The sequence below is a fragment of the Mauremys mutica genome, chromosome 3 (genome assembly GCF_020497125.1).
Source record: "Mauremys mutica isolate MM-2020 ecotype Southern chromosome 3, ASM2049712v1, whole genome shotgun sequence".
NCBI classification, from domain to species: Eukaryota; Metazoa; Chordata; order Testudines; family Geoemydidae; genus Mauremys; species Mauremys mutica.
In genome coordinates, this window is record NC_059074.1 from 142,162,754 (window position 1) to 142,189,141 (window position 26,388).

General features: G+C 40.0%; 1 protein-coding gene across 4 annotated transcripts in view; it reads right to left on the bottom strand.

Moving 5' to 3' along the window:
• MEMO1 (mediator of cell motility 1) overlaps positions 1-26,388 on the bottom strand; it is a 55,973-nt gene that overhangs the window by 12,510 nt on the left and 17,075 nt on the right. For 2 of the 4 annotated variants that reach the window (XM_045010429.1, XM_045010427.1), the window contains exons 2-8: positions 21,612-21,676; positions 12,783-12,864; positions 8,598-8,666; positions 5,634-5,746; positions 4,857-4,968; positions 3,427-3,569; positions 1,878-1,954 (exon numbers count right to left, since the gene is read on the bottom strand). In XM_045010429.1, the coding sequence (XP_044866364.1) occupies positions 1,878-1,954; positions 3,427-3,569; positions 4,857-4,968; positions 5,634-5,746; positions 8,598-8,666; positions 12,783-12,864; positions 21,612-21,676 (661 nt within the window). Of the gene's footprint in view, positions 1-1,877; positions 1,955-3,426; positions 3,570-4,856; positions 4,969-5,633; positions 5,747-8,597; positions 8,667-12,782; positions 12,865-21,611; positions 21,677-22,448; positions 22,466-26,388 lie in introns of those variants that run through there. The other 2 variants (XM_045010430.1, XM_045010428.1) reach the window with 2 other exon arrangements.

Here is a 26,388-nt window from a genome sequence, read left to right on the forward strand (position 1 = left end):
AAGACCATTTTTTTCCCACTAGATAATAATTTAGATCTCTGAGACTCAGAATGGGCCTAAGCCCTCATGTATTTTTGGGACAAAGAAGAACCTGGAATAAATACCCTTTCCTCCTTGACGCAGTAACATGGGCTCAGTGACATTCTCTGCAAGGAAGTATTGGATTTACTGCAATGTATCTTCATGATAATGTTGAACTTAAGAGCATTTCTTAAAGAGAGGCAGTTGAAGTAATTTTTCTTAAGTAAATTCTGTGGCTCTCCCCAGAAAATGATGAGGACATATGGATCTGAGACAACCATGAGTAACTGATACAAAAGGCTTCTAGCGTTCCTCCAGGTTCCTTCAAAGCGGATACTGACTGACTGGTCACTTCAGTACCTTAAAAATACCTAGAAGGTCTTGCTGCTTTTGGGAAACTGACTTGGGATCATCCAGGTTCTCTTGGAAGAGAGATCAGAAGCTACCTGACTTTTGTGTATGGAGCACATCTAAATCCAGACCCAAATATAGGCTGGATTCTTCAGCCAGGTCTGCACAAAAAAGTTAGGCGGGCCCTACTACATTGCTCAGGGGTGTGAAAAATCCACACTCCTCAGTAACGTAATTAAGCCGACCAAAGCCCCTAGATACACAACACTAGAGTAATGCAAGAATTCCGTTGACCTAGCTACCACCTCTTGGGGAGGTGGATTAACTACAGTGATTGGAGGGTCTACACTTAAACCTCTACAGAAACACAGTTGTAGATGTAGGCAGGTGCTTTTTCCTTCCATATTTTACAGCAGAAGGAGAGGATGTGGGTGACAGTCCCAATGGAACACAAGTGACTCTAGTCTCCTTGGCCAGTGTGACCCCTACCTTTTCCCCACGATAGCTGCATCAAATCTATTGAAACTACCAGCAACAACATAGGTATGATCCCTGTCTAATGAAACTAGCACTATTACAAAGGTAAGCTACCAAAACTTTATGTTCTAAGTCATAAGGTTTATTGCTTCCCCTAAATACAGATATATCTGCATTTAAACAGAAAAATTACATTGAGGGAATTTTGAGCGGTCAGCCAAGCATTTTTTCTCATAAGGAATATTTACATAATGTCACAAGAAGGCCGATGTTAGTATGGTGGGTCCTGCGCTTTTCTTGGCGGGGGGCTAAGATGCCATCCCTTGCTCCTGCTCTTGGGGCGCCAAGGGCTCCGCTACTGGCCTGGGAAGGTGGTAAAGGAGGGAAGGGGGGGAGGGGTCTGGGTTTGCTCCTTACCCTGAGCCTCAGCCCTCTCAACTCCTGCGGGTTCTTACCCTCATCCCCCTTGGGTGGGGTACCTTCAGTCCTTCGATGCTGGGGAAAGGAGTCTCCCTCCCCCGCTGGGGTAGGGTCTCCCTTACTTTGGTTCTCTGAACTTTCAAGTCTTACAGCACACCTCCAAGCTCCAGTCCTCTCTCCTTCCTCCTTCTCCGTCTGCCTGAAGCAGAGGGTTTTTATTAGGTTCCTGAAAGGGCCTTAATTGACTGCAGGTGCTCCAATTAACCTATAGCCACCCTCCCTAGTCTACAGGGAACCACGCCTTAATTAGCCTGGGGTTTATATATTTCCCCTCTAACACTCTACCACTGCTCCCTGGCCCTCCTGTATCACAATAATTACATCCACTATACATTGTGCACACTCAGTAAAGTGTATGATACCAGCTGCCAATACACTGACTACAGTACAGTAGTTAAAAACCCTCTGTATGACAAGTGAGAGAGAAAAAGCATACAATCAACAATGTATCAAATCTTGAATATTTTCTTAGAGATTCTAGAAGCATTCAAAGTCATGTGAAGGAGAAACTTACTAGACAATTAATTGACCCAAATCTGAAATCTTACCATTTTATCTAGGTGCTCAATGGATCTATAAATCTCTCCTTGGGATTCATCATAGTAACTGTAACGGAACCTTTGACCTTGAAACAAAAATCATGTACAAAATAAAAAGGGTCAGATTAGTAGCTAGAATACTCCCCAAAATAATTTCAATTATAATGAAAAGCAAAGTACACCTGAATCCACACCTCTGGTAGCCAATCTAACGTAAAATCAATTGTAAATCAAAAATTGGAAGTGATGCCTTTAAGATATTCATAAAGGAATGGTATTTTCCATTATATCTTTCTGTTCTATTGAAGTCATTCCAAACACCACCACAGAACCTCACCAGAAACACAGAAATTAAAACTATACCACTTAAAGTGCAGTTATACTTTGAAAAATGACCATGTAAAAATGGCATTGTATGGTCCAATGTTAATTGCCTAACAATAACTTCATATCAAATTTGCTCAGTTTACAAGTAAATGGACAGTTTTGCCCTGCAAAATCAATCTGGAATCTGAAAGTTATGATGTTCTCTCCTGCCTACATGCCAGAACTGGTAATAAAGGGTGTACCTTTTTGAAACAGTCCCTTTATCAGCCATAATCATGCATTAAAAAGCTACATAAACAAAGTGTTATTGGTTAATACAACAAAATGGAAGTCAGAACTCCTGGATTCTGACTCTGCCACCAACACCTGATGTATGATCCTAGGCCAGTATTTCCCAAACTTGGGCCGTCACTTGTGTAGGGAAAGCCCCTGGCGGGCTGGGCTGGTTTGTTTACCTTCCGCATCCGCAGGTTCGACCAATCGCGGCTCCCACTGGCGGCGGTTCGCTGCTCCAGGCCAAAACCGTCTATTTACTTGTAAATTGAGCAAATTTGATATGAAGTCATTGGTAGGCAATTAACATTGGACCACACAATGCCGCTTTGGGAAGCGGCACGGGCTGAGGGACATACTGGCCACCGCTTCCTGCAGCTCCCATTGGCCTGGAGCAGCGAACCGCGGCCAGTGGGAGCTGTGATCGGCCGGACCTGCGGACAGGGCAGGTAAACAAACCAGCCCGGTCCGCCAGGGGCTTTCCCTACACAAGTGGCGTCCCAAGTTTGGGAAACACTGTCCTAGGCAATTCACATAAGCACTGTGCCTCAGTTTACCCATCTGTAAATAGGTATAGTTACTTCCATCATATGGATGTTGGCACGTTTCATAAATCAGTTAACTAATTTTGTGAATTCCTTTTAAATTCACAGAAGAACATCATAAGAGCAAAGAACTACAATCACTGTTACCAGGCTGTAATAGTGCAGAGAAGCATGTAACATACACCTTCACTATCTCCCTCTCCCAACCCACTGATAACTCAAAGACTGCCAAATTTAATTTAACCTAATTTTCAAAATAAAAATTCACTTTTGGCAGAAAAACATTTATGTTCAAAGGATAAATTTACCATAAAGTTCTAAGCACCAAAGAATATTTAATGAAAGCGCCTGCTCAAATATAGCTACAATATAGGTACCACATTGCTATAATACAAAAAAACCCTGTAACTTACCCCAATGGCAGAAGTCAGAAGAAACCACAAAGAGATTACTAGGATCTGCTAGGTATTTACTGAAGAGTTTTCCAAATTCCTGTTCTTTTGACTCACTCAGTGCTCCAACCAATACTGGAACAATGGTAAACTCATCCTTATGGCTTATAAGCAAAAGAAAAAAGATTTCATATTTAAAATATTAATTTTAAGAACAGAGTTCTTCTTCAAGGTATGATAACTGAAATTATAAATCTGCCCCTTAAAAGGACACTATTAGCCTGAAATGTAGTTAATTAAAAAACACAATTAAAAATAGCTTTAGATACTACACCTTCTCCAAGACCCCTGTCAATGTTTGCTATTTTGCAACATTTTCTTATTTTCAAAAATCTTTTTTCTCTCCTTAGTTGCAGTGTGAGAAAGCCACAAAACCAACAGAAAAAAAACAACTCTATAGAAGGAACAGCAAAAAAAGTGACTGTGGACAAAATCAAAGAGGGAAAGTCCCCTATGTAGAGGAGCAGCACAACAGATACACACCACTGAAATTGTACTTAAGACGCAAGATAGGACGTAAGTGATGCTGACCTTCTACACCAGTGGTTCTCAATCTATTTATTCTCAACCTATTGTTACCTGGGCCGCAGGTTGAGAACCACAGTGCCCACCCCACCAACCCCTATGCCCAGTGCCCCTCCACAGAGTGGGGCCAGGAGTGGAACCCTGTGTAGGGGGCCCAGGACAGCCCCTGGACCCTGTGGGTTTTTCTTTACTCTCTTTTAGTTATAGTAATCATAGGGATCACCTGTAACAAAAGGAGCTATCAACTGGACACTGATTTTTAAGTTGCCAAAAGTACATACACATTTAGGAACCTCAATAGAAAACATCTAACACTATTCAAACTTTTTTTTAAACTGGGCAAATGGTTCAGTGAACCAGTCACAGAATCCTAACATTTAGAGATATGGATGACTTATTAAGTCATCTCTTACATATTTCAAGGCAGGACTGTTCCCTATTGTACATTTACAGTATTAGTATTTTGCCAAGTCTTTTACATGTATATCTCCGCATGGGAGATTTAATTTTACCTAGCTTTGCAAACAAAAATTCACTTGTGGCCTTACAATAAGTAGAAAAACAATTTACAGATTCTTAGATTTCACTGTCAGGAAGTTATCCCCAAAATTAACTGTATTCACGAGTCAATATACAATACTAACTACTTTCTACAGGATGGTCAGATTTCATTGCTCAACTGCTTGCCCTGCTCCCAGTTTCCTTCCTACCAAGAAATCTCAAGTCTCTAATTTGTATTCTTAAATTTTTCTGTTAAAAAATTATCATTCTCCCTCCAAAGGAGGATCACTTCTTCTTACTGGAACACACATGCAGTTCAAATGTATAATTTTAGTTGTTGCAAAATAAGCGTTTAGCCATATTACCTTTCCATGGCTTTAGCAGTATAAGGCAAATGCATTTCAATACTGTGTTCATCTTCATCGGTCTGTAGAGACATACGCTCAAACATTCCAGTCTTCCACAATTCTCCATAAACTGAAAAGATTTAAAAATCTATTAAAATGCTTCATTCAAATAAATTTTTATCAAAAATTACATTACAGCGTACCTTGTTAGAAGTGGCACAATAAAATAATACTCCCTGCCTCTGGGGGCTATGATCACAGAACATTCTCTGTTGTAGCTTTCTAATTGAAGTGTAACTTGCATTTAAAACCAAGTTACAACATTTTTAATTAAGTCTGTATCTTATAGTTAAGAATGCATTGCGTAAAGCAGTGACATCTTTAGCATCTTCTATATGCTTTCTACAGTCATTACGGTATAAAAGATTTAAATTGTACAAATTAAAACGTGTACTCATCCACATAATCTTTGTGTTTTTAGATTTCCACTAACCATATATTGGTGAGGAAAAGTTGATCAAATGAGCTGCTGCTGGATGTGTACGTTTATTAATATAGCACCTTAGCCATCGGCCAATGCACAAAACACAAACTGCTGAATGTGACAAAAACCGTTCTCTACCTGTTTATGAGGTTACAAGTATTATCTTGGACTGGTAATATGGACTTTTTCTTCTAAATACACGTCCCGCCCCACCCACCCACCCAAAACCAAGGGCTCCTAGGTGTTTCAGTAATACACATAATTAAAAAAAATACAGAAATCTGAAAGACGCAAGCTTACTATATACATACTCTTTTGATCAATTCGAAGATCATACAGAGGTGTTCTATATATCTCCACACTGGAAAGTGCACATCGGGAAAGGGGCACATGATGGGAAGGCCCAAGGATGAAAATTTTCCGGCTAGGATAATTAATACAAAAACCAAAATCAGAACAACTGTACTCCCACAAAACACTGTGTTAGGAAAAAAAAAAGTTGAAAAAGAACATGATAAACTGAACTAATTTGGGGGGGGTTAAACTGGTGGCTTATGGTAGTGCTCTACTTTGCCAAGAGCAAGAGCATGGTTCAATTCTTGGTCACTTAGGGTCTGATGCTGCAAAGTGCTGAGTGTTTGATAGGTGATTTTGAAGCTGGTTCAGTAAAAATGGGTCAAGACCACTGTAGCAGGGTGGACCCGGCTCCTGCCCGGAGGGGCTTGAAATGCTGCCTGCCAGGGCTTGAGAGGCGTGGCTCTGGAAGCTGGGCCGAGTAAGGAAGTGGCCACAGCTGGGGCCACGCCCCAAACTGAAGCCCTGGGGCTTATAAGAGGGCAGGGAAGCCAGAGCCCAGATAGTCTCTCTCTGCCTTCAGAGAGGGATGGGCCTGGCTGCTTAGCTTGAGGATAGGTACCTGAGTGAAGCAGGGCTGGGGGACAGGCTGAGGAGCTAGGGAAGCTCCAGCCTGGAAAGCCCCAGGCTGTGGCCTAGTAAAGGGCAAAGAGGTACTGGGGGTTGCAAGGGACAACCCAGGGGTAGGACAAGGCAGCAGGTCCAAACCCCTTTTGCCTGTGATGAGTGGGCTGATACTGCAGTCTGCCCCAGGGTGTGGGGCTAGACCATGACTGTCAGTGGCCACTACTGAGGCAAAGTGGGGATAGTAGGGTGGGGGTTCCCCTGGGAGGGGGAGACCCAATTATAGTTAAAGGGGCACCGGGTCCTGGGAGGGACACGGGGCCGATAGGAAAAAGGGGGATCACCAGCCTGCAGAGGGTGCCCCGGGCTGAAAGAGAGCTAATTCCCCAGAAAAACCAGCAGGAGGCGCCGCGGCGATGAGTAGCCCGTTTACAGCCACCTTAAACCACCTAAAACAGGGTCTGCACTACAGCACAAGCCACTTTTAAAGCCTCCTCTAGATGATGAAAACTAGTTTAACTGAGTTGGTTAGAAAATATCCCTAGCGTAGTGCAGGCCTTTACTGACAGATGATATTTGATTCTCCAGAGTTAGTGATGAGTCCAACATGAGTCCCATGCTGCCCACCATCTTAGGTAGCTGAGGGCACATGCCCCCCACTGAGGGTTGGGTGGTATGTTTATTATCAATTACTCAAAGCTTCTTCTGATTCACATTACTACAGTCTTTCCTGAGTTCGATTTAAGTGAGCTGCTTTTTTTCTCCAACGCAATAGTCTCCTTCAAGCACTCTGTTATCTGTGAATCAGCTACATGAAAAAACTACATAGACCTGCATGTCATTAGCATACTACTGGCACTGCAGGCTTTGTCTTCCTGTGGGCAACAGGTAGTCATTTCACCAGGTCTCTGGCCCTGATTAAAGGTCAGTCTTTCCTGCCAGAGAAATTTTAGAAGCAGCCTTGCCTTTGCAAGGGAAATCTATGATAGTGCTTCAGTAGGTAGATACCACCAGTTTTGTTGTGCTTTGCTTTTTGTGTAAGCAGTGGTGGAGCAAAGCAAAGGAAAAAATGCTGATGTGCTGCATCAATCCACTTTGAAATCTATCCAGAAAATACAGTTCCTCAACTGAGGCAGAATGAGATGCTCCTGCAAGTTTTAAACAAGCTACGTGGTAAACAACAAGTGACGTAGAAAAAAATCCAGCAATTCAATGCCATTAAATCTAGGAAGTAGAACTTGTTCTAAAAATGTCAATGCTGAAAACATACCCGTATAGTGTTATCAATTGTTTTCCTTTAAAAAAATTGTTCTCATTTTGCTCCAAATATTTCAGAAAGAATCAGAATAACTTTACTACTTTGGAACATGGTTTGCTTTTTTCTGATAAGCCACTGATGAAACAAAAAAGAAACTGGTTTATTATTTCTAACACTATCTATCTTAAAGTATCACTATTTAGCTTAAAAATGCATATTTGACTCAAACACTGAAGATACTTTAAATGAGAATTGATTGTCAATACGTGGCAAGAAGTTCTGAAATACGCTGCAACTAGCAAAATACATGCACATTTTCATTTTTTAAACTACAGTAACTGGCCCTATGGTTCAGCAGGCAACTGCAGACCAGTTTTGTGCCTGTGCATTTTAATGTAGGTTTTTTGTGTAATTATACTTATAGACCCCTGGAGAATTTAAGACTGGATGTCTTCCTAAAGGATATTTTCTATCTCAACCAGAAGTTATGGGCTTGATGCAGGAATTACTGGGTGAAATTCTATGTCCTGTGTTATGCAGGAGATCAGACTAGAACAGGGGTTCTCAAACTTCATTGCACCGTGACCCACTTCTGACAACAAACATTACTACACGACCCCAGGAGTGGGGGGCCAAAGCACTACTGCCACGGGCCGGTGGGTCAAAGCCAAAGCCCAAGGGCTTCATCCCCAGGCTGGCAGGGGGCCTGTAACCTGAGCCTCGCCGCCCAGGGCTGAAGCCCTCGGGCTTTGACTTTGGCCCCAGGCGGTGGGGCTCAGCCCCCAGCAAGACTAACACCAGCCCTGGTGACCCCATTAAAATGGGGTCCCAACCCACAGTTTGAGCACCACTGGACTGGAAAATTGTAATGATCCTAAAAATCTATGACTATACAGGGCTTGGTCTAACATCCACTGAGGCCGATGAGGGTGCGTCCACTGACTATGAAAGGGAGCTGGATCAAGTTCACATAAAGAGCTACCACTGAATTACTCCAGTTTTGTGTCAAGTCCAGTTTCAATGGAGTTACACTGTAATAAAACTCTGTGTGTGTGTGTGTGTGTGTATATATAAACTGAGATATTTTAGTGCTACTTACGTAATAGTAGGATCCACTTGTTTGTAAGCATGGGCTGCACATGACCCACAGTAGGTATATCCAGCATGACTACAAAACACATATTTTAAAATTAACTTTTAGGTTTAAGACTGAGAACAAGTAGCATATTAATATTAGCAATCTAAAAAGAAAAACTTAAGAGAATGATCAAAACAGAAATAAGAGTTGGCAAGAATTAACCAGGGCTGACACTTTTAAAAGGCAATATTAGGTATATGTGGGATGTGCTGGTTACAATATGTTCTAAAAATTTATTTTTGAAGAAATTTCACTGTTTTCCTTATGAAAGGCTATTTAAAGTAGTAACAAAACTGACAGCTTATTTGAAAATGGCAAAAGAAATGGAAATCTTTGTAAGACAAAAAATCTAAATAAAAACACAAAACTGAAGGTTAACTGGCACATGACATCCCAGATATACTGTACATATTGTATTTTCTACTATTTATAGGCATTGTACCATTTATTGCTAAAGACAGCCCTTGGCACTAACTAAGATGTACAGTTGAACCCTGTTATCTCGACGGCCTAGGGGTTTGCCAAAAGCCGTCGAGATAACCAATGATCGAGATAAACCCCTATCCACCCCCCCACCCCCTCCCTGCCCCCTTACCGCGCTGCCTGCACGTGGCTGGATCCGGCAAAGCGGAGCCGGGCGGACGGGCGGGCGGCGAAGCGGAGAGCGGGAGGGGCAGGCGGCAAAGCGGGGACCGGCGGAGCCGGGCGGGCAGGCGGCAGGCAAAGCGGGGACCAGGTATGCGGGGACGCGGGGACGGGCAGGGACCGGGTATGCGGGGCGGGCTGGCGGGGACGGGCAGGGACCGGGTATGCGGGGCCGGGCGGCGGCGGCGAAGCGAAGCCGGGCGGAGGGGCGGGCGGCAAAGCGGGGACCGGCGGAGCCGGGGCGGCAGGCAAAGCGGGGACCAGGTATGCGGGGACGGGCTGGCGGGGACGGGCAGGGACCGGGTATGCGGGCCCGGGCTGGCAGGGACGGGCAGGGACCGGGTATGCGGGGGCGGGCGGGCGGCTGGGGACGCGGGGAGCGGGCGGCTGGGGAACCGCGCGGCTGGAGAGCCAGGGAGCGGGCGGCTGGGGACGCGGGGAGCCGGGCTCGAGATATTAGGGTTGGGCAAATCGACATAACAGATGAGAAGCCCATAAGATAAAGAGGGAGTTTGGCGGTTCCACTTGTAAAACCTCGAGTTAATAGGATTGGCAAGTTAACCGAGGTCGAGATAAATGGGTTCGACTGTATTACTTATCTAAGATACTATAACAAATCCATGGTCACCTAGGTCTTCATGTTTGTCAATACGCTGCACACCATACAACTGTACATCATTAGAACTTTGTAGCAACACTGAGTAATGAATAAGAAGAAGGTGAAAGCAATACCTATATTCTAGCACTAAAGGACTACTATATGTGATGAGAAGCAAGTGGGAAAGGAAGCGAGGGGATGTACCTTGGCAATAAAAGAATACATCTATCAGATAACAAATGGGTGTGGGGTAAATGCATGGAATCTAGCACAGTAATGGTTACAACTATTGGGAAATTAAATGAGAGGAGTGGGGTTGAACCCAGTCATTTCCTATCACACTCTATGGCCATCACTGGCTGAGGCGATGCTCCTTCCCTTTCCTGGTTTTCCAGACCCATCATATGCCAAAAAGTTTCCAGCCATTTAAACTACTTGTTTTGAATCCTGTGTCTAGATCTGCTGTCCACACTTTGAAAAGAATGTTGAAAAATTGGATAGGGTTCAGAAAAGAGCTAGAGGAATGATTCATGGTCTGTAAAACACACCTTTCAACAAGAAACTTAAGGAGATCAATCTTACAACAGAAGTGGTCTATAAGAATCTATGCAGAGAGAAGATATCCGACAGTATAGGGTTCTTTAATTTAGCAAAGGCATAAACTCCAATGGCTAGAAGTTGAAGACAGAAAACTTCAAACTGGAAATTACCAGTGAAAGCAATTACACATTGAAACAGGCTTACACAGTGAGTTGGAAATCCTTTCAGTCAAGAGGGTTTATCTTTGTAAAATATATGCTGCAGTTCAAATTATTGGGCTCAATGCAGGATCACTGGGTGAAATTTGATGGCAGTTATGCAGGTCAGAGTAGATCACAGTGATTCCTTGTGACCTTAAAAATCTGACTACCTAGTCTGTAATTTCTCTCTACACTACTTATTTCATTCAGTGATCTCAAACCATTTTTATCAAGGAAGGTAAGCATCGCTGTTCCATTTTACAGGGAAGAAAGCAGAGACACTGATAAATGAATGATTTGCCCAAGGTCACAAAAAGAATCAGTAGCAGGGCTGGAAACAGAACTCAGTCTAGTATCTGTCCACTTGACCACACTGTCTTCCATAATGTTAGCAGGATTTGGGTCCAGTTTCTTACTGTAACTTCTGTGATATCGTTATAAATATACATCAAGTATCACATTTAAATAAAAGTCACTATAACCAAATTACCCTACCTTAATATATCTTTCCCATCTCATAGTAAACTGGATTGGCCTCACTCTTTTATTCCGTCATCTTATATCTCCTCTGCCAATTCTACCTTAATGTGTTTTAGAAATGACTAGCTGTTATTTTTCCAATCTATCCTGCAGACAGAAAATTATATAGGGCTGCATGGCCAGTCTAAGATTTTATTGCCATGTTAATAATTTAAAAAACATGGCTAGGCTTTTTGCAAAATAGCTGTGCTCTTTTTATTTTCCTATTTGCTATGTTACTTTGGTAGTTCAGACACTTGCACAAGTGTTTATAAATTTTGCAGTAACTGTTATTCCTGCAAACAATACATTTTTATGGCTCTCGGTGTCTTTGATGCTAGTACATGATATAGTCCAAAAAGGAATAAGAATATACTCCTGACCAAACAACAACTGTTATTTCCAGTATCTGTTCACCTTCCCTATGGTTTGCACTAGAAGTGATATTCTTTGATCTTTGCATGGGGCTATAGTTCAGTCAGAATGTGCTCATTGCTTTCACAGAGACTTAAGGAACACAAGGAAAACTGGGTTAAAAGATTTCTATGGCCTGACATTACTTCACCACTGCAGTTCAGGTTAAGAACTTTTACAGTATTTAATAAGGGCATGATCTTTCAGGGTATTTGGTTCATGGTCCTGTTTGACCATTGAAAAGACAACTATCTCATGCATTATCTAGAACTCTAGAATTAGTCAGTATCACTGCTTTTTCGGACGAGGAGGAATATTAATAAACCACTTTTTCCTGCTATTTCAAATGTCTGAGGAGAATTAGCATTTGGGCTTAACTGTATCTAGCTTGTTCACAGCCCAAAGAGTAACTTTTTTGAAAGCGTGGTACAAAGTCTATTTAATCATTCTGAAAGCATTTTTCAGAAGCAGACATACCAAGCAGAGTCATACAAAAATACTTCTAGAACCCAAATCAAGTATTATTTAAAAAACATTTTAAACTGAAATTCTTACAAAGAAAACAAACGGAAGCAAAAAAGGATAAACCTCAACTGATCCACAAGTCAAAATGCACATTAGCATAAGATGTTTACAGAATCTAGGTAGCCATTATTATTATTATTATTAATGTACCAATTCTGTACTTGGTGCTATATAGACAAAGAAAGAATCAAAGTCCCTTCTAACGACTTTGCAATCTTCATACTATCACTCTACTAAATCACCTCTGAATTGGCTTGTAGGAACAAACCTTTTTCTGGGAAAAGGAACGCTTTTATTGTCTCATCTGTCCACAGAAACTAATAATCAATCATATATTATACTGGATACAGGTCTTATGCCTCAGTTTTCATGATATTCAGAGTATTTTCAGTGGTTTTCAAACTTTTTTTATTGGTGACCCGTTTCACACAGCAAGCCTCTGAGTGAGACCCCTTTATAAATTAAAAACGGGACGGGGGGGATAATTTAATGGGGGCTTAGGGCTGTCAGCCCAATGGAGCTGACAGCTCGCGACTCCCATGTAACCATCTTGCAACCCACTGAGGGGTCACGATACCCAGTTTGAGAACCCCAATTTAACTGGAGCCCAGTCAGCATACTATTTAGGCAAAAAACAATACTTTAAGAGAGATCTGAAGAAAGGACTTAATATCGCAAATGTTAAAATACAGATATGAAACTTACGGTGCAATAATGGCTCTAGCAGGTCTTTTTGTAGATTGTACTTGAGAAAGCCAACCTTCTAGTTGTGCATTCAGCTGGGGTCCTACAAAAATACAAGGAAATATTGAAAAAAAATCAAACAATCTAGCACAGTTTAATATATACAATCTAGCACAGTTTAAATATAACCAAGTACAATCAGTAATCTTAAAATATTACCATGAGATTTAAAACCATTATAAATAAAATCAAAGGTTTGTGTTTCAAGAGTATAAAAAATAAAGAAGCAAACAAAAGTTATAAAAGCAGCATGGCCCATATTGCTTAAGGTCACGTCAGGAACGTTTTAGCCTCCAAAACTATAATTACTTAATCATTTGCACACCCAGTTTGTTCTTGTTCGGTGAACAGAAGACATACACATAATGTGCCCAGGGCCACAACTATCACTGACAATCTCACAAGGGGGTGATGATATACATTCAATTAGTTTACTTTGTTAATTATCTACTATTTAGATTTCAATTTAATAGTTTTCATTTTAGGGCCCAATGCCACCAGCTACTGAGCACCCTGACAGGTGCTGAGCATTTGCAACTTTACTAGCCCCTGTAGGTGATAAGAAATCCTTGCAATCAGAGATGTTACTGGCAACATTAAGAAAATATGTTTTAATATATTTACATCAGAGTAAAGATGTATCCGAAGAAGTGGGTATTCACCCACGAAAGCTCATGCTGCAAAACGTCTGTTAGTCTATAAGGTGCCACAGGATTCTTTGCTGCTTTTACATCAGAGTACTCTCTCTTGGTGTAAAACTACTCTTGGGAAACTGATATTTACCATATAATGTTCTTTACTGGAGGAACACAATTAACTTTTTAAAAATTTCACTTCCATCTGAAAAATGTTTACTTACTATTGTTACAAGTAACACATAATATACTATTACAATAAAAAGAGTAAAGAAAAAAATATATTTTTTCAGTTAGTTTACCACATGCATTTGACAGAACTTTGTCTAAGTCACTTTCACTTGCAATGTATTGTACAGAAAATCAGTTTCCCCTGTTTGTGTCACAAATATTGGCAGGGAAACTCAGGCATAGATGTAGCACCTGAAACTATTTTACAATCATTTTTCAATCTGATTAGATTTCAAGCCGACAATTTCTTCAAGGATTTGTTTAGACCTCTAAACAACTTAAATGGAGGCATGCAGCCAGCATGACAGCCAGGGTTTGTGTTCACTACAGGCTAAATCGGCACTGCTGTGATTGATGCAGTATCAATTTAGCCGGTTTGGTGAAGATGCGACAAGTCGATGGGAGAGCGCTCTCCTGTTGACTTCAGTACTCCACCTCCCAGAGAGGTGGAAGCTATGTTGACGGGAGAACAACAAAGCATGGTGCAGACACCACTGTAAGTCAATCTAAGCTACGTCGACTTAAGTTACGTATCTTACATAACTTAACTAGCGTAACTTAAATCGACTTACCTTGTTAGTGTAGACCAGGCCCCAGATCTTGAAAAATCCTCTCAGCCACTCACCAGTGGCCACAGAGTTTTCCCTAGTGAGGGGAGAACCTCAGCCAGCAATTTCTGCAAAATTCAAGCTGCCACTTTATAATTAATCATTTTCTACATTTACGGTTGATAAGAAAATCTTCCAAATATGAGATGAATGTAAACCAATGAACTGTTGGCTCTCTCAGTCTGCAGATAGCCCAAATGCCTCTGCTGTTGTTCACAGCTTTACCAATGCGCAGAAGAATGACATTAGCAAGACTAGCTTTTTTCACTGATGTAATTCAGTACTCACTGGGCAGCAGTGAAATTGTCAACAATCGCTCCAATCTCACAAGGTTGTTTCTGCTGCTTGGGACCATTATGAGCATCAGCAGAGAGAGAATTATCTAAAAATGGAGACTGCTGAAGGAATAGAGTAGAATAGACAGACCTCTCTTCCTAACCTCTTCTCAGCAGCCAGGAGGATAGACTAAAGTAGCAGAGAGCCACTACCATTCTATGCAATGAGGAGCCTATGGAGGAGCTGAAGAGGTAGAAAGCTCTCTCTCATTTCCATCAGTTAAATAGGATTAGGGCTTCAAATTTATCAAACCCCTACAAGCCTAAAGCTGATACAAAATATGAAGCTGCCCATGCCCCCTCTCCCCCCAAATAAAGTAAAAATAAAATAAGGGGTTTATTGATAGCACACTGGCAGAAATCCAGCACCCTCTCCCTTCCAAACAGGTAGAAGCTGAATTGAGGGTTGGCTCTCAGCAGGGCATAGTCTCTCATGAGGCCCCTTCTTTTGCATCGACTTCTGGTTGTCAGACCGATGTCCGGCAAATTTTTCAAGCCCTGCTACTAGTGATGGGCAAACCTCAGAAAGTTTGGTACTGATAAGCATCCAAAAGCTCAAATGCTTATTCAAGTCTTATCCAGACCTTTTGATGCTGCAAACCTGAGCTGGTAATCTCTCAAGGACAGTCACTCTTGTCTGATTTTAGCACTTTCATCTCTGGTCCGGACCAGAATTGGGCAGTGTAGAAGTACACAAAAATGAAAAAATAACTAAGAAAAGCTAACCAAACTTTATCAAACTCAAAAAAGGTTTGAGTCTATAGTTTCAGTTTTGGAATGGGTCTCATAATTCAGTTTACCTATCCTTACATATTAAGGAAGAATAATAACAAAATAACCTTATAACTGGGGATCACCTGAAAGTTCTAAAATCTTGCAAATGATAGACAGAGGTCTAACATACTTACATACTTAGATAGCTACACGGACTATAAGATGTGAAAGATTAAATAGGCTGCAGAGCACTATATAAAGACAGTATTGCATGCTGCAAGTAAAATATGGGTGTTGAGTCTTAACATCTGTAACTGAATACAGAAATTAATATCAATTTATTGTCCAATTATTGGCTATATCTTAACATCTTAAATATATTAAAACATTTACATTTACAAAGTAGCAAGTGGAGGATGGACTTGCACAACTAATATACTATACACTGTATAGAAATGTAAAAAGTTTGAGATAAGTACTCGATTATAATCATTACTGCTCAAGCATGTATTGAAAGGTAAAGGACAAAGTCAGCTTTGGTGGTCCCACATGCATATGTACTAATTTTTCTAATTATACCACACATATCAGGAATGGGTCCTAAAATTGGCTGCCAATTTTGACTAGCAGATTTTAGTCAGCAGAGAGTCAGTCCAATAAAAGATACTACCTCACCACCTTGACTCTCTAATATAAGCGGACCGATACAGCTACATTACCATAAAACATCCTTTTCAATAAAGAAAGCCAAATAGCACTGTGATATGTTACAATCCCTCTAATTTTAATTATATATGACATATTTATAGGAACAGGATATTAATATTGATATTCTGAACCAATCAATTAATTATATTCTCAGGTCACAAAGTGACCCTTAATGTGACTTTATAGTTAAACATTTTAAAAAGCTATTAAAGGTAGTTGCTTAGCTAAAGTCAAAGGTTTCATCTGAAGTGGGCATGCAAACAAATATAATTTTTGGAACCAAAGAGACATTATTTAGTATAAGATGATCTAAGAAGACAATACACAGTGTGTGTGTATTTGGATAAATAATTTCCAAAGGAGATAAATGAATCCTGTGATTAGTTAAGAAATGAGTCACAATGGAAATGTATCTCACCAATGACAAAATATGAAACCAGTCTTAAATCAAGTGATTTTAACCCGCTTGCCTTTTGCCCACCACTTTCTAATGTCTGATCTCTCTGTCTATTTTGGATTCAGTATTTCTTCCCTGCCACTGATGTAAAGCATGCTATCTAGTATGGGGTAAACTGTCTTCCATTTTTTCCCCCTTTCTTTCTACCCTGAGTGTCTCTCTCTCTCCTTGTCACTCTTTCTCCCTCCTTCATTCCACTTGACACTAGCACTCCAAACAATCCCTGCCACACTCCTCCAAGCACAACCACCATTAAAGATTTAGTGCTAGTAAAAATTAATTTTAAAAAATTACTCCCAATGTGGGTAGAACATAACTTAACTTTGAAAACCATTCAAGACTAAGCAGTGACATAGTCTTGAGAACAAGCTAAGGATTTAGGCTACAATATGCTTTTTTGAAAATGGTTTCATTTTTTCCCTGTTTATACCAGCTGGCCAAACACTGGAACCTGTTGAATACCATCAACTCTCATTAAAATCAAAAGCTTCACAGGAAGCACTCAGTAAAACTTCATGGTTGGGGGCCAATTTTTGGAACCAGTTTATCTGGACCTGTATTTAAACCAAGTTCAAATATGGTTTAACATATAGTATAGATGCCTCTCAAAGGAAAAATATAGGTTTGTGCCCTCTACATTTTTTTTTTAACAATCTCCTTATTGTCTGAGCCCAGGCACATATCCAAAGGGAAAAATATACTGAGTCTCTTATCTACACTCTGAATTAACTTGCAAAATATCATGTTTTAAAAATAGTTAACAGAAGAGCATGAAACTGACCAAATGCAAGCAGGGTTTTCTCCTCAGATTAAAACCTGGAAAGTGAATTATTTACTTTAAAAATTCCTTCCATTCTGAAAATTTCTTAACCAGTTAAAAGCGAAAGAAAAACAACAGATTAAAATGCATTATGAAAAAGTAAGTGAAGAGACCAAACCAAATTGCTATGCTGCTAATGTTTGTGTCAGAAACTAAAGCAGTCACTTTAAAGCTCTTCTGATCCCAGTTTTGAGTTCTGTTTCAGATTTACACAGACAAAAGGTATAATGAGTTTATCACAAGTCAAGAAAAGACCTATACATAAAGAAGGCTGGGGAAGATCTGGGATAAAAGGCAACGCAAGATAGTGTGTTGCTTCCTACTTCCATCAGCTAGAAACAAAGAAGTTTCTTTAACGGACAGTTGTTATTCCTTCCCAAAGCTATGGAAAGATGGAGCCCCCAAGCAGGGTCCAGGGACAGAACCCTGGTAGAAAGCTCAGCAACTTCCTTCTTCCCAGTAGCTGTTGGGAACCAACATGGGCTTCTCAGTAGAGTGTTGCTCCTGCACTTTACTGTTGTGCAGGCTCCTCATCTTTCTCCTGATCTCTGAATAGCGGGTTTAGATCTCTGGCTACTAGGTGCCTGATTAATGTGTCAAGTTCTGATATTAATAGTTGACAAAATAAAAGCATGTCCTAGTTAATCTCAATTTCATGAGAGGCATAGGAAAATCCACAATTTATCTACTCTAGAGTGACAAACCTTATTCATTTTGGGATTTTGCATCTCTATGTACCGAAATATAATACATACATACACACATACACACACACATTTGTTGTGAAGCAATCAGTATTGCTACACACATACAATGTAGCAAACAAACCCACACAAGAAAACAAAAAGTTAAACCACCTCACAGTACATATTCTCTACTCCCCCACTCAAAAGACTGCACCTTATCATTACAACAATGGCATACTGCAGATCTCATACTGCAACCTTAACTCTGTCCCCCTTTTGTCCTCCTGCTCATGTAGATTTACCATATTATTTTCTCCTCTAATACTAACTGTTGTGCGTAGTTGGCTGCACCGGTAAAGGCTTGTGTGCAGAAGGGCAGTTAAAGTGAGGGATGGAAAGCTGCCATAGCTAGCCAAAGTTAAAGTTGTAGTATGTGGTCTGTGGTAGTTTTAGTAATTGTAAGGTGCATGCATGAAACCTTCTCTCAACAGAAAACTGTAGCTCCTGACTGAGAAGGACTGCAATTCAAATTGCATCAATCAGGCTCTTAGGTGCCTCTGTAATAGCCTGGAACATGAACACTCAAAAAAAATTAGCTCCTCTTAATGCATTCTTCATTGATTATTTCCAAACTGATCCAATATTTGATCAGATTTTATTTTCTAGTGGAGGGAGGACTGCTTTGGAAACAGATCAAGAGTTCATGCCATAAACACCACATATACTCTTTCATTTCCAGTGGAACTTCACTTTACTTATGGTAATAGCTGGAAAATCCTTTGCATGTTACTTAAAAATTTGCCATCGAATCAATTAAAAAAAAGCATGAGCTACTGGAATCAATTTTCAAATTTTCCTAGTAATTAACCACAATTTTAAGGTTTTGTGCACTTTGAGTCATTGTTGCTCACTGCAAAACACCAATTCCTCTGTTTTTGCATGATGGGCAACCGTATACAAAAGATTTTGCACTAGGTGTTACATTATAATAAGCATCACCATATGTGCTATGACAGTCTCCAAATGATTTTTCTTAGCATGGAAGAAAATTTTCAGACTTGAAAAGACATGCAGTGTTAGTCTTCATTATACAAGGTTTTGTGCAGAGGCCATTGTAAAGGTTGCTGTGTGAATAGCAGTAGAGTTTTTCTCTGCCTTCGTATTCGATTAGTCATTTCTTGAGACAGCTCCTCTCTGGGAACTAACTGGGCACACTGGTGCTGCTGGGCAGAGATTCCTGAAAAAAGGGATTAAACTACATGCTGTTTGACCATCACTATTCCAGGACTAGTGCATGGGTTATACTTAGAATATACCCAGACTCTGCATCACTGATTTCTCCTGCATCAGAAAGCCAACTTTCAAGACACCGGTCATCTGCTACTACTTGGCAGTGGAGAAACACTGGTGTCCGACTGGGATAGTGGTGTCCAAAGAATCACATTAGGAATGTCAGTGCAAAAGAATCAGGAAATTCAAAAATTATGGTCCTCCCAGAGATAGTAACATAGTACACAGTAGAACCTCAGAGTTACAAACTGACCAGTCAACCACACATCTCATTTGGAACTGGAAGTATGCAATCAGGCAGAAGCAGAGACACACGCAAGAAAATAAATAAATAAATAAAGGCTAATACAGTACAATACTGTTAAATATAAAAAAAAAATTACAAGATAAGGAAACTGTTTCTGTGCTTGTTTCATTTAAATTAAGATGGTTAAAAGCAGAATTTTTCTTCTGCATAGTAAATTTTCAAAGCTGTATTAAGTGAATGTTCAGTTGGAAACTTTTGAAAGAACAACCATAACATTTTGTTCAGTTACAACATTTCAGAGTTGCGAACAACTTCCATTCCCAAGGTGTTTGTAACGCTGAAGTTCTACTGTATTACACAAATATTTTGCATTAGAATTATGATGTTAAATGTAACCCTTGGTACTCAGAGAATGCAACAGAGCCAAATTAATGATGCTGTGGAAACCCCAACTTTTTTTTTTTTTTTGGCAAATAAATTCTCAATCTTAACAGCACAAAGAATTGTGCACACTGAATGACCTTATTTATGTAAGAAAAAAATATACTGAAACACACATTTGAAATGTGTACTCTAGCAGAAGTTGCACTCAAAGAATCACATCATTAAAGCAAGGATAATACACATTGCATTACAAATCAGTTTCTTAGAATGTACAAAGTAGTATCATTTTAAGAAAGGTCTTGGATCCAATGGAGGTGTTGACTGTCTCAATAGATTCAACCATGAATCAACACATTCACCTGCACTGGAAACCCTAGACATGACGGATAATTTAAGATCACAGAGACATTCAAGTAAAAGTCATGCTAGTTTGACCACTGACTAACAAGAGCTTTTATTTCACTGTTCTTCATTCCAAACAAATGAATGCCAGTAATGCATTTGAATCTCTTTGTAAAATGTTAAAGTTAAAAGCTAAATTTATTAAAAGTTGCTAAAAGTTACAATTATTTTGCTAAAGAAAATGAAGTAAACAGAACATTTGCATAATCACTTCCAAAGGTTTTTAACTTCTTTATTTCTTAACCAAATTATCACACTCAAAGCTAAAACGATTTTCTTCACTGTGGATTACGGCAGATACAAGCCAAATCTGAAGTTTAAAACAAAGACAAAATTACTCAAGTACCAAGAAAGATTGCAAAAATTGTTAACCTTATATAAAAGCGGTGACCCCTGTCTTGAAGAGCTTACAATGTTTACAGACATGACAAATGAGAGCAACAAAAAGGGGTGGGAATAGGGAAAAGTGTAAAAGTTACAATAAGTTCACACATATATGCAAGGTTTGCTACGTGAACATCTCAATAAATCCACAACCCTGTGTGTGCGCATTCCCCTCAGACTACGTTTCCTACAATGCTTACCACTTTGGTTAAATTATTTGTATTGTAGTAACAGCCAGAGGCCCCAGTCACAATCAGCACCTTATTGCACATTACATACTCAGAAAAAAATTCTCTCCCCAAGAGCTCGCAGTTTAATTCAATGTATTTTTCGCTAATGCCATCTTGCTTTCAACCCTCAAAACTTTATTTTCCTCTTTTACTTCTCTTTAGCCTCTTATTTTTCCCTTCAGTAACAGGAGTGTAATGAATACTTTACATGTACTAGAGCCATGGGGATACCTAATGAAACGTTTGAAATTGAAGTTTAAGACGGCAAGCTGAAGGCTGCCTAAATCCCCAGTCCAGTGGCAATTCTCTGACAGGAAGCTACAAGCATGGCCTTGCATATTCTGCATCTGCAGAATTTGCTATGAAATCCATCCCTTAGCACAGACTTATCTCCTGAGCTGCAACTTTCATTTTATGATTTTTTAGCCATTTATGGTTGTGAAGAAAACACAGAAAACATAAATCAAGATAAATCAATGCACTGTTGTCTTTGTGAGTCAGCAGGGAACCTAAAACAGATAAAAGACGTGTGAACTAGCCCATATTAACTTCTATGGGGTGTTTATTTTGAAACCTGAAGATGACAGCTTAAATGCCAATATGGCTAACCCAAATCACTGATAATTATTTTAGCAGAAACATCCAGCAAATATGCTTACCCCATAATCCCAAATTGCCTCTGATGCCTACAGGTGCCAAGACATCCAGCTTCACCAAACAACTCCTACAATGCAGCTATGTGTTGTTAAAAAAAGTTTTGGCATAGTGAAAATGGAAGATGTGCAGACAGTGTAAAACAAATGGAATTTAATACACTAAATAGCAGGAGCTATTATACGGACTGTATTTAAAAACTTGCATTTTAAAATTTTATTAAAGTTGTCATTGAATTTCCAGTCTGTTCCCCCCTGCCCCCCTCCCCCCCCACACACACACATCACATCACAGTCCTGCAGATCTTGCAACAGAATTTAGGTTCAGCTTGCCCCAGAGATCACACGACATTGCTTAGAAGCAGACGGCCACTGCAGTTTATTCAGAATAAGATGGAGAGGGGAAAATATGTTAATAGAGCTGTCTGATTTGCTAGAGGTTTTGCATCTCAGGGTATGTCTACACTGCGCACCTTACAACAGCACAGCTGTGCCACTGCAGCCTCACCATTGTAAGGTGCACTGTGTAGCCACTCTTTATCACCAGGAGTGAGCTTTCCCGGTGACAAAATAAAACCACCTCCAACGAGAGGTGTTAGCTGAAGTGCTGTCCACACCGGCACTTTTCATTGCGGGTTGGACAAGATGACCTCCTGAGGTCCCTTCCAACCCTGAGATTCTATGATTCTATGAAAACTTTTGTCATTCAGAGGGGTGTTTTTTCACAGTCTAGATGGAAAGATCCAATGAACATCCCCTGGAAAACTGGTGCCATACAAGAATTTTCATGCCAAAATAATAGCTTCTCTGCTTCTACCCCGCCCCATTTTCAAATTTTCTTACATTAGAAAATGAGATGATCTGGCTTTTTCTGCTGTCCCTCCATCCAACAGCTTCAATCAACTCTATTCAGTGCAGCACTATAAAAAGCAGGGCTGCAACACTTTAATAATGTGGTTATTACAATAAAGTTTAGTATCATATATATAGCCAATAGCAAAACATGTCATAACATGACTTCCACCAGGGTAGATTTTGCAGTGTACAGTCTTTGATGATGCATCTACGTTAACCAAAGCTACTGTAAGGGCAAAGACTGAATGACATTTTTGACTGGCTTTCTTATCCTTACAATGGTTCAGCTCATCCCTCATCCCCACAGCAATATGCCTAATTAATGGGCTTTTATTAATGTATTCTGGGACTCTTCAAGCACCTCTCCACAACACTCAGCATCTTACTCAAAGCTCATGGCCTCAGATACATTCCAAAATGGAGGCCTAGAAGGATGTATGCATTCTGGAAGTTTAGTGCAAGGTATTCCAAAATTCACCTTCCTTCATTCAGTATCATCATAGCTGACTCTGACTTGCCAGCAGCGGCAACTTTTCACAACAGCTTTGAATTTTAAATGAGATTATATGGCAATAAACTGTCGCCCAGCTGATGACAGCTGGAAACGGCAGTGAGCAGCCCAATCCTGGGGCATGGTAAGCCAAACATTCCTCCAAAAGCAGACCTGGAGTGAGCAGCAGCATTACAGACCAGATATAACGTTCATTGTGCCTGCTTTACAGTGACCAGCTGTCCCCGAATGAAAGGCAGTGGCCCTACTCTAACTGGATGGTGGTATAAAATAGCATTAGGAAGCTAGGGTGACAGCGAGTACCTTACACTTTGCTGATAAGTCACTGATCAGGACTATTGTGGTAGAAGTATGCAGAGCAGCAAAAGAGTTCTGATTAGTATTAAAATTAGAGCTGACCAAAAATAGATTTTGCCACATACAACACACACACTTTTGAGAACATAGAGTTGTATTAGAGGGCAGACTATGGAATACTTTTCTCATTTAACTCTTGATATCATGCTTTCCCTTTTGCTATCAAGCCTTTAACCGGTTTATATCAACAGAGACACATTGCTTCAACTACTGTAACACCAAGGTCACAAAGTAGCCGTATGTACTTCAGATTAGGGATGTAAAATGTTAACTGGTTAACTGATTAACCAATAAGCATCCGTTTTATTGGTAAGGTATTCCAGTTAACTTTTAAATTCCGCTGTGGGACTCCACTCCCGGCCCCACACCCTGAGCTCTGCACGGGGCAGCAGGAGAGCCACCGGGCATGCAGGGCCAGCAGCGGAGCCTAACCATTAAATGTTTACCCGGTAAAATTTAATAGCTTAAACGCTTACTTTTTTTACATGTTATTTACATCCCAACTTCAGATAGGTGAAAGAAAGGTGGAGATAATTTTTGCCTTGCGCAAGACCTCTGTGAAAGCAGGCAGAAGATTTTATACAGGAAAGAGTTCAGAACAAGAAAGAACTACTACATGTCAGCAGCCTATGCTTCATGAGCCTAGTATTTCTACCAGTGTCAGGGAAATTCACATGATGAGAACAACTTTAGCCAGAGCATCTGTAGAAGGTGAAGAAAATATTAATTGAAATCAAACAACCTACAGAGTTGCTGTAGAGCTATTAATTAAGCTGTGTATCATTTGACAGCAGTTGCCTGCATCCTGATTATGGATGATGCCTGGATTACCATATCAATCATTGCTGAGAAAGAATGGGTGAGGGGCACTAATGTTCTTTCCACTGCATGAGGATGTGTCAGTTTTAGTGAGAAAACGAAATAAGATTCTGTTGAATAATCTAGTCTCAACAGAAATTGTAACATTATATGTCATGAGAAATTGGGAAAAAATTAAATCTAAAAACACAAATCTGCACTAAACACCTGTAACAATCCCATCTACTAGTGGTGGAAGACTTGTTAAATTTAATATTTTTCTGGGCTACTGATGCCACCTGCAAAACATAGCAGAGACAATAGATATGACTTTACTAATACTGGACTCAATTAAAGTTCACGGGACCATCCTGAGAGAAGACCCCCAATAGGGAAAGACTGATATGCAAGCTTCTGCTTTCACTGCTCCTCTGAGGTACATATAACTGGAGCAGGTGGAATAGGAGCTCTCTTAACCCTTAATTTAAGCAGCAGTCTGCTGAATCCAACAAAAAGATTTCCCCCAACAGTTTAGACATCTGAGTTAAATCAGAAGGAAAAATCAGATGTTTTAAATGGGCACTGTAAGTCTCTTTCTCTCTCAAATGCTCAGGTTTTTCTTATTTGGTATGTGTGATGTCATAATCCTACTAGTCTCCAGCAACCTAAAGATATTTCTAGGAAAAACAGTACAACCAAGACTTGAACTTCTAATGCAAATAATCAAGCAGAAAAAGTATAAAAATAAGGTTTGGTTTTGGTTGTTTTTAAGAGGAAAACAAGGCACAAATGCCAAAAGTATTTTCCTTTTTAAGATATGCTAGAACATTCAGATTTGGGGAAAGCAGTATACCAATCAATCTCCTAGAACTGGAAGGGACCTTGAAAGGTCATTGAGTCCAGCCCCCTGCTTTCACTAACAGGACCAATTTTTGCCCGAGATCCCTAAGTGGCCCCCTCAAGGATTGAACTTGCAACCCTGGGTTTAGCAGGCCAATGCTCAAACCACTGAGCTATAAACCACTGAAAATCTAAAACTTCAAGTTCCAGTTTTAAAACAAGTTGTTACAGTACAACAAGGGAACCCTTGATTAAAACTGGAAGGCAAGAAATGTAATACTAATGAAACATTTTACACAGTAACTAAATTAACCTGTGGATTCTGCCACAAAATATTTTCCAAGAGTTTAGCAGGATTTTTAAAAGAATTAAACATTTATACTGTATAGCCATGCAAAGCTCTAAGCAATAGCCAAAGTACTGGTGCACTAAGATAACACTGCATCCTTTACATTCTGCTTGCTTTCAGAAAAAAATTATCAATCATACTGAGTAGATTTGGTCTGGGGTATTTTAGGGCTGTCCACTGATTAATTGCACTGTTAAACAATAATAGAATACTATTTATTTAAATATTTTGGATGTTTTCTACATTTTCAAATATATTTATTTCAATTATGACACAGAATACAAAGTGTACAGTGCTCACTTTATTTTTTATTACAAATATTTGCACAGTAAAAGGCAAAAGAAATAGTATATTTCAATTCACCTAATACAAGTACTGTGGTGCAATCTCTTTATAATGGAAGTTGAACTTACAAATGTAGAATTATATACAAAAAATTAACTGCATTCAAAAATAAAACAATGTAAAACTTTAGAACCTACAAGTCCACTCAGCCCTACTTCAGCCAATCGCTCAGACAAACAGGTCTGGTTACAATTTGGAGTGAGATAATGCTGCCCACGTCTTGTTTACAATGTCACCTGAAAGTGAGAACAGGCGTTCGCATGGCACTGTTGTAGCCAGCATCACAAGATATTTATGTGCCAGATGCGCTAAAGATTCATATGTCCCATCATGCTTCAACCACCATTCCAGAATACATGCAACCATGCTGATGACGGGTTCTGCTAGATAATGTTCCAAAGCAGAGTGGACAGACGTATGTTCATTTTCATCATCATGAGTCAGATGCCACCAGCAGAAGGTTGATTTTCTTTTTTGGTGGTTCAGGTTCTGTAGTTTCTGCATCAGTGTGTTGCTCCTTTAAGACATCTGAAAGCATTCTCCACGCCTCATCCCTCTCAGATTTTGGAAGGCACTTCAGATTCTTAAACCTTGGGTCGAGTGCTGTATCCTTAGAAATCTCACACTGGTACCTTCTTTGCATTTTGTCAAATCCGCTGTGAAAGTGTTCTTAAAACTAACATGTGCTGGGTCATCATCAGAGACTGCTATAACAAGAAATACATGGC